This window comes from Mus pahari, chromosome 1 (genome assembly GCF_900095145.1).
Source record: "Mus pahari chromosome 1, PAHARI_EIJ_v1.1, whole genome shotgun sequence".
Taxonomy (NCBI): domain Eukaryota; kingdom Metazoa; phylum Chordata; class Mammalia; order Rodentia; family Muridae; genus Mus; species Mus pahari.
Genome location: NC_034590.1, coordinates 39,211,824 through 39,227,123, shown reverse-complemented (window position 1 = coordinate 39,227,123; position 15,300 = coordinate 39,211,824). Strand labels below are relative to the sequence as shown.

Below are 15,300 nucleotides of genomic sequence, written 5' to 3'. Positions count from 1 at the left end.
CTTCCTTCCTTCCTTCCTTCCTTCCTTCCTTCCTTCCTTCCTTCCTTCCTTCACCAAGTTATCATTGAGTAGTGCGTTGTTCAGCTTCCATGTGTATGTGTTTTCCGTTGTTTTTGTTGGAATTTAAGACCAGCCTAAGTCCATTGTGATCCGATATGGTGCATGGGATTATTTCAGGCTTTTTATATCTGCTGAGGTCTTTTTGGTGACCAATTATATGGTCAATTTTGGAGAAGGTACCATGATGTGCTGAGAGGAAGGTATAGTCTTTTGCTTTAGGATGAAATGTTCTATAAATATCTGTTAGGTCCATTTGGTTCATAACTCCTCTTAGTTTCCCTGTGTCTCTGTTTAGTTTCTGTTTCCCTGATCTGTCCATTGCGGGGGGGGGGGGCGTCTCCCACTATTATTATATGGGGTGCAATGTGTGCTTTGAGCCTTAGTAGTTTCTTTTATGAATGTGGGTGCCCTTGCATTTGGAGCAGAGCTGTTCAGAATTGAGAGTTCATATTGGTAGATTTTTTTTCCTTTGACCAGTATGAAGTGTCCTTCCTTATCCTTTCTGATAACTTTTGGTTGAAAATTTGATTTTATTTGATATTAGAATGGCCACTCCAGCTTGTTTCTTGGGACCATTTGCTTGGAAAATTGTTTTCTAACCTTTTACTCTGAAGTAGTGTCTGTCTTTGTCACTGAGGTGCGTTTTCCTGTATACAGAAAAATGCTGGGTCCTGTTTACTTATCCAGTCTATCTATGCCTTTTTATTGTGGAATGAATCCATTGATGTTAAGAGGTATTAAGGAAAAATGATTGCTACTTCCTGTTCCTTTTGTTGTTAGAGATGGATTTATGTACGGCTGTCTTCTTTTGGGTTTGTTGAAAGATTAGTTTCTTGCTTTTTCTAGGGTGTAGTTTCCCTCCTTGTGTTGGTATTTTCCATCTATTATCCTTTGTAGGGCTGGATTTGTGGAAATATATTGTGTAAATTTTGTTTTGTCCTGGAATATCTTGTTTTCTCTGTCTATGGCAATTGAGAGTTTTGCTAGGTATAGCAGCCTGGGCTGGCATTTATGTTCTCTTAGGATCAGTATCACATCTGCCCAGGATCTTCTGGCTTCTATAGTCTCTGGTGAGAAATCTGGTGTAATTCTGATAGGTCTGCCTTTATATGTTACTTGACCCTTTTCCTTTACTGCAGTATCTTTCCACTCTGGCAGATAGTTTTTGCTGAGTGTAGGTTGGCTGTTATTGTCTTTTAGGAGTTGAAGTGCTGCAGATTTTTCTGGTTTTCAGTTTCAATTGAGAATTCTGATGTTATTTTGATGAGTCTGACACATCTTTCTTTATATGTGCTTTGTATTTTTTCTTAAAGCTTTCAGTACTTTCTTTGTTGTATATATTTAGTGTTGTAAGTATAAAACAACTTTTCTGGTTTGATTTGTTGGTGTTCTATGTGCTTCTTCTAACAGTTTGTCTTTGTCTTCCTTAGTTTGGGAAGTTTTCTTCTATGATCTTGTTGAAGATCTGATACATGCCATTAACTAAAATCTGATATTCTTTCTTCTGCTTGATTAATTCTACATGTGAGGCTTTCCTTTGAGTTGTCTGCCTGGGTTTAGGGATTTCCAATTCCTTCATTTTAGCTTGAGTCCTCTTCAATATTTCTATTTCTTATTGAATTGCATTTTCAATTTCTGGATTCTCTTTGTCATTTTTGGCTTTGGTTCATTTTGGCATCACTTAAGTTTTAAGTTCATTAAACTGCTTCTTTTTGTCTCTAAACTCCACTGTTCTTTGAATTTTATGATTGTTCTTTTAAATTCTGTGTCCTGGGGTTCATCAAGATAATTCTCACTGGCAAACATTTCTGTGGGTTTGGAGGTGCTGTACTGCCTTGTGCTTTCATGAAGTTTGCGATGAGATCTAGGCATGTGAACATCTTTTATTAGTTCTGTGTCTGATATGGCAGAGTAGGTTGGGACAGAAGATAGTGTGTGTGGGTTGGGTTCGACTCCAGATCAGATGTCTGGCTTAGATGGAATGTATTTACATTCATCATTTATATACAGTGAACACAGGACACTGGGCTGATATGCAGAGTTTAGGGGTTAGATTTGGGGAGGAATAGATTACCCTGCTAGATCCTAGAGAAGCAACTACATGAACTGGCTCTGGAATTGTTTTAAATGAAATTTAAAAATTTATTAATTGTGTGTGTGTGTGTGTGTGTGTGTGTGTGTGTATAGTATATGGTGTGATTGAGTGTATGTATGTACATTCTGTTTGTGCCTGGTGCCCAGGGAGTTCAGAAGAGACGTTTGATTCCCCAGAAATGGATCTCCAGAGCTGGAATCACAGTTGAGATCAACTGTGTGGGTACTGGGACCAAACCAGTGCTCTTAACTGCTGAGCCATCTCTGCAGCCCCTGTGTTTTAATTAAAACTTTTAAAATGAGTTTTCAGACTTTGAAAAAACAGAACAAATATTATATTACTAAGTGAATTAAGCCAATCTGGAAAGGGTGTATTCAATATGGTTTTAATGAGATGTCATTCTGGAAAAGATAAAATTCTGAGGTTAGTAAAATGATGAATGTTTTCCAGGAATCAGGGGAAAGGGAGAGATGTGTAGAAGAGTACAGATGATTTTTTGTTTGTTTGTTTGTTTGTTTGGTTTGTTTTTTGTTTTTCGAGACAGGGTTTCTGTGTATAGTCCTGGCTGTCCTGGAACTCACTCTGTAGACCAGGCTGGCCTCAAACTCAGAAATTCGCCTGCCTCTGCCTCCCAAGTGCTGGGATTAAAGGCATGTGCCACCACGCCCTGCACAGATAATATTTTTCTAGTTAAATTATTCTGTGTGATACACTGTAAATGGTAAATTCATTCCATTATATATTCATACAAATCCATAAAACACACACCACCAAGAGTAAACTCTAATGTTAATGAGGCACTGTGATCGAAATGATACATCAGTATAGGGTCATTAATTATAATAAGAATCCTAACCTAGTAGTAATATTAATAATGTAAAGGACTAAACATATTGTGCATAGTATACTGCAGAAAGAATTGAATATTTCTGTTAATTTAATTGAAGACTTAGAACTGCTATATAAAACATGGGGAGAAAGGATAAACTAGATTAAAATTTTTATCTCAAAATGTGGAGAAATAGGAGTTAACTCCTGCACATTCAAGGATTGTGCTGTCCGTGGCATGGCCACTGAGAATGAAAAATGGAAGGAAATCATCAGTCTGACAATTCTGGAACTTATAAGTTTGTGGTGTGTATGATATTCTTGACTTTTTTTTTTCCTTTTATAAACTACTAGCCAGGTAAATGATATCTGTGATAAGACTAGGGCTGCAGCTTATTGTTCTAGGGTAGTCCCAGACCCAAGCACAAGACTGCTGCATGACACCTGAAACTAGCCTTTCTGAGGAACTAATACAAGGGAATGGGTTCCTTTTTAAAGAAAAGGGGTGTGTGTGTGTGTGTGTGTGTGTGTGTGTGTGTGTGTGTGTGTGTTTAAGATTATGCTTCTTTGTGCCCATGGAGGTAGAGCCAGATGAGGGCATTAGAACCTGTGGCTCGAGTTACAGGTGATTGTGAGCCATTTGGCCATTTGATATGGATATTGGTAACTTAACTTGGCTCAGTTGGAAGAGAAACAAATACTCTTAACTACAGAACCTCCTTACCATCTCTTGATCCCCTTGTTTTATTTATGTATTTATTTATGTATTTATGTATTTATTTATTTATTTATTTATTTATTTATTTATTTATTGTTTTTTGAGACAGGGTTTCTCTGTATAGCCCTGACTGTCCTGGATCCCCATGTTGAACTTCTGTTGATAGAATGCTTATGAATGCTTACTTGGGTTGACTCTTGGCTCCTGTATTTGGCATCTAATGACTTTGAGGTAGTAATACACTGACTCTGGTATAGTTTCTTATGTCAATTTTATAAAGAAGTTATGTGAATTAAAAAAGTGTTTTTATATGAACATACTACAAAAACATACTAGAAAGACCTGATAAGAGACCTTTTAAAGTCATTTATCATGCCTGGTCTTTTACAAAGCCAGGTGTAGTAGTTTATACTTAGAATTCCAGCACTCAGGAAGCTCAGAAAAACCATTGTGAGTCTGAGGACAAACAGAGCCAGGTTGTTTCTTAAGAATATTTAGAGTCTTAACCAAATATAGATGGCAGACATAGATGGAAGTAATTAATACCTGTTTCCTATTACGGTTTGAAAATTACAAACTATATTTTCAGATTAGGGAAAAGGCTCTGGAAATCACCTGAAGTAAAGTTTTCTTGTGTAAAAGCTATTTTTTTGTTTGTTTGTTGTTTTGAGACAGGGTTTCTCTGTGTAGCCCTGGCTGTCCTAGAACTTACTCTGTAGACCAGGCTGGCTGCAAACTCAGAAATCCACCTGCCTTTGCCTCCCAAGTGCTGGGATTAACGGCGTGTGCCACCACTGCCCGGCTTAAAAGCTATTTTCTTGAATCTTGAATTTTGGAATTAATTTTCAATATCCTAATTTTGCCAAGAAAGATTGTCCAAATATTCCCCTTTCTCATGTGTACATTTTTTATAAATTAAGTGTTTGGATTCACTACTACTGTTATAATTATGTAAATGTATGTATGTGATATATTTTTACTTCATAATTATGGTAATATATCATGATATATATGCATATATATACATATATATACACACACACATACATACACATATGACTATAGTAAATTTCTTCCACTTTGCTTTAATTTAATTACGTTTTCATTATGTTTGAAACCATTTCCCACTATGGCGAATTATACTAGCTTTTCTTTTATAAAAGTAATAATGCTTACTCAAATATACTTACTAGAAATAAAAGAGGAGATTGATAGAAAGAAAGAAGAGTGGATAACAGTGAAGACTAATATAAAACTTGGAAAGTTGGTATATTAATGATTAGAAGTTTGGAGATAACTGCTAAACTTTTGAATACTTTAAGTACTAAGAATTTGGATTAGTCATTGTCTGCAGATTTCATTTTTTTGCTGAAGGAAATATAATGATTTCTAAAATTGTTTGAAATTTATAAGGTACCTTTAAAGGCAGCTTATTGTTGTTTTGTTAAGGACAGGTTCAGATAAAAGTGAGTCCCAGAACAATATTGACTCAGGTAGTACTTTGTCTTTTTCATTTGATAGCTTATAGTTAATAGGAGAATCAAATGAAAGTAGCTGCTGTACTTAAAATAAAAGTTATATATGTTTCAATAGTAATATTTACTTTTAGTTTCTTTAAGTGTATGACTTTTTACAATATCCAGGTTTACTTCCAATTATTGAAAATTAATTATTAGATTTTTTTATTTTTATGTTTTCTGATTTCCATTGTATGGTCAAGGAAATATTACACTCATTTTGGTTTGGGATCATAAATATTAATAATATACCATACTTGGATATACAGTTTTTAGTACTAATACCATATATTTGGATTATATTACCCCAAATATCTGAAAAATTTATTTTATCCTCCATTGTACATATAATGCATGTACTTTCAACTTTCTTGTTACAGAAGTTATTTTCACTTAGAAATTGCCAAGATCTCTAGCTAGTTTAGTGGTTTTATATGTTTAGGGCTAGAAGGATCTGGGTTTTCACATTCTAGGTGTGGTATGTTATCTCAGACAGATAATGGATTGAAATTATAAACTTGTTTTGAAGAAATAGAGCCTGGAAATTGCACAAGGTGCTGAAGTAGAAACAAAGTTTAAAGAATGTTTAAAGCGCATTTTTAAACACTTTTTTGCTATCATGATTGTTTTCTTTCTAAATTTTAAAAGCAGGTATTAGTTTTTGTTTGTAGTGACTTTTTTTTTTTATCATCACAGTAATTATATTAAATGAAAACAGTGAAAAACTTCCCAGAAGTTACTAGTTTCTGTTTCCTGACTTGCAGCCCTTAGTTTTTTTGTTTTGTTTTTTTTTTTTTTAAATCTTTTATCCGCAGACTTTTAGATAATCTATCAAAAATGTATTGTGAGCATAGGCTGTTTATTATTCAGCCTTTTAGTGGCTGTAACAGTTCATTGTATGGACAGGCTGTCCTGTCCTGTGTGCTTGCTTCTGTCTTTACCTTCCTAACAGCCCCGTTGTGTTGATTGCATTGGGATAAACATATACCTGTATCTTTTGCCATTTTGTTTTGCTTGTTGTTTCCTTATAATAATAAGTCTTGAAAGTAGACTTGAAATGGACATTTCAAGATAAGTTGAGAGCCCATTTCCTACTTAAATGTTGAGTGTTAAGTGTTGACCAAATTGTTTACAATCTCATGTCTAAAGCATACTTATGAGCTGTTATTATGTAACAAAAATGTTTTTGTTTCTTTTGATAGACTTTATTTTCTTTCCAGTTTACATTTTGTCTCCTTAATTTTTCCTGTATCCTTGAGACTCCCAAATATATAATTTTTAGCCCTCCAGAATGAATCTTAGGTTGAATTTCCCATTGATATTTCCACTTGTCCTTGGCCACTTCAAATTTAATATATCCAAAACGGAATTTAAGTTTGTTTGTAAAGAAGAACTGAATTATAAAAGATTTTTCCCTTATTAATTTATTAAAATTTCATTGTTGATTGTTTACAAGTAATTGTTTTATTACAGTTTGTTTTAGTACTTTTCAAACATTTGATATGTCGTTGATTCACTAGAATCACAAAAGTAGAGACTTTAGATTGGTTCAGTAATTGATAACTAATACTAGTCAAGTTTACTAATAAATTTTTCCTTAGTTTTAATGTCCGGGCACTTAAATAATCATTTAAAATTTTTAAAATTGGATTTATTCTTTTTAATTCTCCATTTTTAAAAATTTATTTGTTCATTTACTTGAAACTCACATACATACATGGAGGAGGAGGAGGGAGAGAAGAAGGGAGGGAGGGGGAGGAGAGAGAGAGAGAGAGAAGAGAGGAAGAGAGAGAGAGAGAGAGAGAGAGAGAGAGAGAGAGAGAGAGAGAGAAGACAAACAATGTATACACTGAGTGTATACATCTAAAGACAAGAGCATTCATTTCTCCCTTAAAGAGAGGAAGAGAATAGAGGAGACAGACTGACTGACTAACTGATTGTAGATTTGCAAATGCTACATTGAGTGCATAAAGTTAGATGACAATGTCAGTCATTTCTCACCTTCTACCATCTGGTTACCAAGAATCAAGCTCAGATGCTCAAGGTTGGTGACAAGCACTGTTACTCACTGAACCATCTTTCTGTCTCTCTCTCTCTCTCTCTCTCTCTCTCTCTCTCTCTCTCTCTCTCTCTCTCTCTCTCATTGTAAATAGTACTCCCATGAATATTGATGTGCATATTGTGACTATGTACTCTAAATGCTTTAATTTACATATCTAGAAGTAAAATTGTTGGCTCAAATTCTACTTCTTTTCTTGAGAATGCATCTTTCATACCGTTTTACCACAGTGGCTGCTGTATTTTGTGTTCTCATAAATTATACAAGGGCCTCAGTTATATAACCATGCTAATATTTCTTTTATATTTTAAAAAGTAATAGTGATTTGGGGTTGGCAAAATGGCTGGGTGAGTAAAAGCACTTTCTGCCAAGCCTGATGACTTGAGTTTGATCCCCAGAGCCCACATGATGGATCTTCACACTCAATCCATAATCCATGACATACCCCTCTCCCCCCTGTGCCCTACTAATAAAGTCTTCTGATTGTGTGGGGAGGTTTTCATTGTGGTGTTCATTTGCATTTGCCTAACAATTAGTTATGTTGAACTTTTTTCATATGTTTATTGATCAGTTTTTCATTTTTATTTTATTTTATCTTTTTTACAGTCCACCCTTCCCCCTCCTTCTCCCCCCCCCCCCCAGTTCCTCATTCCATTTCTCCTCCTCTCCTGTTTTCAAGAGAATGCTGGTCTTCCCATGGGGTCACCCTCCTCCTCAGCTTCTCTCAGCCTTTCCCTACCTAATTCAACCACAGGGGTCCCTAACTTCAGTACAATGGGTGGGTGTAAGTACCTGCCTTGGTCTCTGTCAGCTGCTTGTTGGGCCTCTCGGAAGGCAGCCATGCTAAGCTCCTGTCTGTAAGCACACAATAGCATCAGTAATAGTGTCAGGCCTTGGAGCCTTCTCTTGAGATGGGTCTCAAGTTGGGCCCAGCCACTGGACCACCTTTCCCTCAGTCTCTTCTCCATTTTTGTTCCTGCAGTTCTTTTAGACAGGAACAATTCTGGGTCAGAGGTTTTGACTGTGGGATGGCAACCCCATCCCTCCACTTGTTGCCCTGCCTTTCTACTGGAGGTGGACTCTATAAGGTCCTTCTCCCCACTGTTGGGCATTTCATCTAAAGTCCCTCCCTTTGAGTCCTGAGAATCTTTCACCTCCCAGGTCTCTGGTACTTTCTAGAGGACCCCCCTCCCATCTCCCTCCCCTGAGGTTGCATATTTCCATTCTCCTGTCTTTCCCTCACCCTCATACCCTATCATGTTCCCCTTTTCCCCACCCCATCTCATCTTCCACCCAGGTCCCTCCCTCCCTCTGCCTCCCATGATTTTTTTTTTTTTCTCCCTCTCAAGTGGGATTGAAGCATCCTCACTTGGGCCTTTCTGCTTGTTAACTTTCTTGAGTTTTGTGGATTGTATCCTAGATATTCTGTACATTTTTGGCTAATATCCACTTATTAGTGAGTACATACCACGCATGTCCTTTTGGGTCTGAGTTACCTCACTCAGAGTGATATTTTCTAGTTCCATCAATTTGCCTGCAAATTCAGGATGTCCTTGTTCTTAATAGCTGAGTAGTACTCCATTGTGTAAATGTACCACTTATTCTATATCTATTCCTCTCTTGAGGGACATTGGGTTGTTTTCAGCTTCTGGCTATTACAAATAAGGCCGCTATGAACATAGTGGCGCATGTGTCCCTGTGGTATGGTGGGGCATCTTTTGGGTATATGCCCAAGAATGGTATAGCTGGGTCTTCAGGTAGATTCATTCCAATTTTTTGAGGAACCTCCAGATTAATTTCCAGAGCAATGGAGGAGTGTCCCTCTTTCTCCATGTCTTCTTTTTTCATCTTGTTAAGAAATACACTTCTACCCCCTCCAACTTACACCCGAGACAGAATCTCTTTCTGTAACCCAGCTGTCCTGAAACCCAGAACTGTCTGTCCTCAACTTGCAGTGTTCTTTCTGCCTTAGTCTCCCAAGAGCTGCAGGATTTCATATATGATCCACCATTCTTGGTTTTTCTTTGCCCATAGTTGGATTTGCTCCTTTTACCATTTGAGTTTCAGGAATTGAATTTAGGTCATCAGACTTGGTGGCAAATGTCTTTATCTACTGAGACATCTTACTTGTCTTATCTTTTTCCCATTTTTAAGTTTGATCATTTTGCTGCTGGGTTTTAGTAATTCTTTATATATTTTGGATATTATTTCCATGTCATATATGTAGTTATTGTTTTCCTTTATTTGGATTGCTCCTTTATTCTACTGATGGTGTTCATTGAAACATATTTATTCCATATATATGGTATATATAATATGGAATATATGTAATATGGAATATATATACACACATATACATATACATACATACATACATACATACATATATGGTATACGAACATGGGCATGTGTTTGCATTTGTGTGGGTGCACATGTGTAATGTGCCTGAAGGTCTGAGGTTGTTTGCCATCTAGTGTCTTCTTTGGTTATTCTTTTTCTGTATTGAGACAGGATCTGTTGCTGAATCCAGAGCATCTCCTGTGCTCTGACTCTAGACACCTGTCATGTCTACCTAGCTTTGGGTAGGTTTTGAGAACACAAAATCTGGTTCATGTGGTTATGTGGCATGTACTTTACTCATTGAGAAATTTTTCTAGTCTCCACGTTTTTAACTTTAGTGAAGGCTAGTTTGTTGTTCTTCAATCCATTGTGGTTTTGCTATTGTGGGTAAGAAATCACTGTCAGATCCAATTTCTTGAAGCCTTTTTCTGGCTCAAGAGTGTTACAGTTGAGTTTAGATCTCAGTTTCAGATTCATTCTGAGTTGGTGTTTGTATGTGGCATGTGGTAGGCATCAACTGCATTTTTGTGGGTGTCTAGTTTCTCCACCATTTGTTTGAAAGAACTCCCTTTGATGTTGAATGATCATGGCACTTTTATTAAAAATTGTTCACTTATGTTTATTTCTAGGCCCTCCATCCTTTCTCTATCCTGTTTCATCAGTCTTAATGTCTTCCTCTATGCTTATGCAATGTTATTTCTGTTTGTGACTTTAGTAAATTTTTAAATAATAAAAAGTGAATCCTTCAGTTTCATTCCTTTTTTTAATTAATTAATTAATTATTTTTACACTCCAGATTTTATTCCCCCCTCCCCAGTCTACTGTTCCATGTCCCACACCTCCTCTCCACCCCCATGTCTGCATGAGAATGTCCTCACCCCCACCCTCTACCCCATCTGACCTTTAAGCTCCCTGGGGCCTCTAGTCTCTTGAGGGTTAGGTGCATCTTTTCTGATGGAACACAGACCCAGCAGTCCTCTGCTGTATGTATGTTGGGGGCCTCATATCAGCTGGTGAATGCTGCCTGTTTGGTGGTCTAGTGTTTGAGAGATCTTGGGGGTCCAGATTAATTAAGACTGCTGATCCTCCTACAGGGTTGCCCTCCTCTTCAGCTGCTTTCAGCCTTCCCTAATTCAACCACAGGGGTCAGCAGCTTCTGTTCANTGGTTGGGTGCAAATATCTGCATCTGACTCTTTCAGCTGCTTATTGGGTCTTTTGGAGTGTGGCCATTCTAAGTCTCTTTTTGTGCGATCTCCGTAGCCTTAGTAATAGTGTCAGGCCTTGGGAACTCCCCTTGAGCTGGGTCCCACTTTGTGCCTGCTTCTGGAGCTTCTTTTCCTCAGGCTCCTCTCCCTTTCCATCCCTGTAGTTCTTTCAGACAAGAACAATTATGGGTGAGAGTTTTGACTGTGGAATGGCAACCCCCTCCCTCATTTGATGCCCTGTCTTCCTGCTGCAGGTAGCCTCTATAAGTTCCCTCTCCCTACTTCATCTAGGCATTTTATCTAGGGTCCCTTCCTTTGAGTCCTGAGAGTCTCTCACTTCCCAGGTTTCTGGTGCTTTCTGGAGGATCCCCCAACCTCCTACCTCCTGAGGTTGCCTGTTCCCATTCTTTCTGCTGTCCCTCAGGGCTTCAGTCCTTCTCTATCACCCAATATCAGATCAGCCCCCCCCCATCCACTTTCCCTCCTAGGTCCCTCTCTCCCTCTCCACTTGTGATTGCTTTCTTCTGTGTATTCTTTCGAGATTGAATATAAATTTCAGAATGACTTTTTCAAATGCTACAAAAAATAAGGATTTTGATAGAATTGCACTGTATTTGTAGATAGCTTTGGGTAGTATTGACATCGTAATACATAAAATTTTACAATCCATGAGTTAATACTTGTGACTAGTGTTTTAAATTTTTAGTGTATTAATCTTTTACTTCCTTGATTAATATACCTTATTTCACATTAAGTATGTAGAAATGCAACAGATTTTATTGTGTTAGTATTATATCCTGATGCTTTGAATTTATTATAGTAACTTTCTTTTTTAAAGGAGTAAGTTTTTCTACTTATAATGCATGTTGTCTATCAACACTGATAAGTCACTTCCCCTTTTCTAGTTTGGAAATTTCTATTTTTTTCTAGTTTCTATCTAGAACTCCCACTCTGCTGCAGAATAGAAATGGTAGAGAATGCACCTTCTCTTATTTCTGATATTACAGAAAAAGCTTTTAGTCTTCATCATTGACTGTGACATTAACTGGACATTTCATGCCTGGTTTGTTACACATTATGTTATAAAGGTTGCATGTCATGAAAAATTTTTTATAGTTCTCATCCTTTAAAGTATGGATCTTTTAGATGTTTGATCCTTAGTGTATAAACACACACACACACACACACACACACACACACATTGAAGTTAAATTTTTGTTAATTTCTGTGGTATCAGAACATATTTATCCTTTGAAATTTGTTGATATTTTATGATCTAGCATTTAATCACTTTTGGCAAGTATTTTATATGTAACTATGTAATTATAAAGATAGTATTTTCTGCAGTCAGAGGTACTGTGTTCTGTGTGTCAGTGAAATTGTTGATCTTACTGTGCCACATTCATTGTGAACTGCTTGTTCATGAGTCGCTGACAGTGCTCTGCTAAAATCAACTTACTGTAACTCGTTCAAACAGGCAGGTTGGCTTTATGTACAGTCAAACTTCTATTTCTGATTTAGTTTGGAAAAAGCCCATTTGTATAGAAATAAAAATCAATACAGTTTAATACTGTATGAAAAAACACATCCTCAATGCATTTGGTAGAATATTGAACTATCATGTAGACATTTTAAAGTCCCTATCCAGGGTAGTAAAAGAGAATGTGTCTCTAATGTTTCTGGCAATATGGCATTAGTAAAAGCTACCCTGCTGCTGGTGGTGGAGGCATAAGCCTTTAATTCTAGCACTCTGGAGGCAGAAGCAGGTAGATCTCTGTGAGTTTGAGGCCAGCTTGGTCTAAAGAGTAAGTTGTCATTGTAGCAGGTGTTATCTTTGTATAAGTTAAAAAGTAAAATGAAGAACTTGGCAAGATTAGTAAGCAGGGGTGCTCTAATGCCAGGAAGTGAAGAAGAACACATTGCCTCAAAGCAGATTCACATTTTATATGGCCCCAAATTTGCATGATAAAGTTGAAGTTTTATAGCCATGTATATGTAATATTAAAGGTTTGGCCTCAAGAATTCACACATTTATATTCACGCCCCCCTCCAAATAGCTTATAGTTTCTTTTACCAAGGTGAATTTGGTCTCGATTTTATCAAAAGGTGGTATTTCGACTGAATCTTGACAGATGAGGAGGTATTCATTCAATGGCCAGAGAAATAGTATTCACTTAAGTGTATAATAATGTAAAGTTTATATAATAGTATCTTTGTGGACTGATGAATAGTATTAAAAATTTAGCTGTAGAGTAAATTAATTTAGAAGAATTTATAAGGACAATTAGGGGCTATTCATATTCGTTATCTTTTGCACTAAGGGCATCAGGAGCCAGGGCATCAGGAGCCATAAAGAATATTGTATGTTGTTGATAGTATACAACAAAAATCTTATCCCAATGTTTGTCCCTTTACTGGGTGACCTTTGGCATGTTACTTAATTCCTTCTGTGTTCCTAGTCTTCATATTTACAAATGGAGATAATAAAGTCTAATGAGATTCTAGATAAGAATGAATGAATGAAGGTATTTCTATACTTAGAAAAATGCCTAGCATATAGAAAAATCTCAGCAACATTGGCTGTTCGTATTGTCATTATTATTATGTTCATTGTAAAAATCTCAAACACCAACTGCATTGGCTTACAGATAAAGGCACCTGGAGATCCAGAACTTTTAGAGGGTAAAGTCATTAAGATTTCGACCGGCACACTCTATTTCTATAGGTTGAAATTACAGTCTAAGAATGCTCACTGTGCTAAGCATAAAAGCAGATTTGACATTTGTATAGCATTTAATGATTTACAAGTTGTACAGAATTGAAATCTTCCAATTTGTGTTTTCTTTTAGATTTTTAAGACAATTTCAGCGATAGCCTTGGACTAGAAGGTTAAATAATAGGAGCTGTGTACGATGCATTAGGAGATTGAAGAAAATTAGCTTCTGAATTAATTATTTGGAATATAAGGAAGAAAAGGTGACTGAAAATGGGGCGAAAGAAAATACAAATCACACGTATAATGGATGAGAGGAACCGACAGGTAAATCAAATTTTAATTTATTTAATTTGTCATCATATTTTTAAAACATAGCATAGAATGGTCAAATCATTCAACTCTTTAAGTGTTTAAAGTTCCAGAATAAATGAAAACTATTAGATATAAAATTGTCCCTTTCTGTTATTTACTTTAAAGAAACCTTCAAATATGTGTTTCCATATGTGCAGTAGAAAAGTCAAGTCACTGTAACCCTTCTATTCTTTCTCATGTAGTTTGCATGCAGTGCTTAGTCTCTGGTACACAACTCTCTCTTGCTAGTCTTTTGTGATTGTTGTCAGAATACCATTTCTTATATTAAGGACTGTGTAGATTTGCAGTTACTGTGCATGCTTTCTAGTCACTTACATTTTGTGGTTAACTGAGAAGAAATGAACATAGTTTTGAAGCCATGTTATCTCACATATTTCTTAAGCACATATGTATCATGTCAGCTTTAACTGATATCTTTTCAGGACCAGTGTTAGTGAATTTTTTGAAATTCAGTATAATTTCAATATGATTCTGATCCATGAAGAATCCAATTGTTATATTTAAAACTGATTGACAATCTGTTTCCAAAACTAGCTGCCTGTTTTTCCAAGTATTTACCTACTCATTTGCATAGTTTCTATATTGAGTAGTTGGCATAGGCTCTAAATCTTTGGTGTCTGTAGTTTTTTTTTTTTTCATTTTTTTTTATTATTATTTTCTTTATTTACATTTCAAATGCTATCCCGAAAGTTCCCTATACCCCCCCCCCCGCCCCTGCTCCCCTAACCAACAAAAGTTGACTGACTTTGATTTAGAGAGAAGAAGAAAAAAGAATTTCAGAGACTATTTTGTTCAGAGCATGCTCAGTAGGGAAGGATGGTATCTCTGGGAAGTTTGTAGAGGTTTTAAGAACAGCTTCTGCAAGCTCAGTAGAATCTTCACAGTACTGAAAATGTGCTTTCATAGGTCAGTGCAGAAGTTTACCTGAATGCAGATAGAACTGTAGACACAATTCAGTGAGTGGCAAGGTGATGGGCTGGAAAATTGCGTGTTAATGGGAGTCATCACCGTTGTCCAGTCCAGTCCAACTTGAAGTAAGTCCTCATTTCAGCTCACAGAGACTGCTTAACAAAAAGATATAAGGCCTACACAGTTTTGTAGTACATTAGGATGGTTGATAAAATAGGGAAGTTAAAATAACTATCCCATCATTGGAAAGGAATGAGTCCAAGAAATACCACACATCAACATGTGAAGATGGTGGCATGTAGAGGAAGGAGGATCTGCTTTGCAAGCACACAGAGGTATAAATATTAAGTAAGACTTGTATGCAAGGTGAGAGATAGCATAAAATCTCCTAGCTCTCATCTTGTGGATACCTATGGTTAAGTTGGGCATAGCTAGTTTAGACCTATGTGTTGAAGACTGAATGTTTAGAGGGAAACAGAA

At 36.5% G+C, this 15,300-nt stretch overlaps 1 protein-coding gene across 10 annotated transcripts in view; it reads left to right on the top strand.

Annotated features, from left to right (window-relative positions):
• Mef2a (myocyte enhancer factor 2A) overlaps window positions 1–15,300 on the top strand; it is a 118,188-nt gene that overhangs the window by 43,622 nt on the left and 59,266 nt on the right. For 9 of the 10 annotated variants that reach the window (XM_029541046.1, XM_021221480.2, XM_021221511.2 and 6 more), the window contains one exon: window positions 13,673–13,863. In XM_029541046.1, coding sequence (XP_029396906.1) covers window positions 13,810–13,863 — 54 coding nt within the window. In that variant the 5' untranslated portion in view covers window positions 13,673–13,809. Of the gene's footprint in view, window positions 1–11,782; window positions 11,794–13,672; window positions 13,864–15,300 lie in introns of those variants that run through there. The other variant, XM_021221472.2, reaches the window with a different exon arrangement.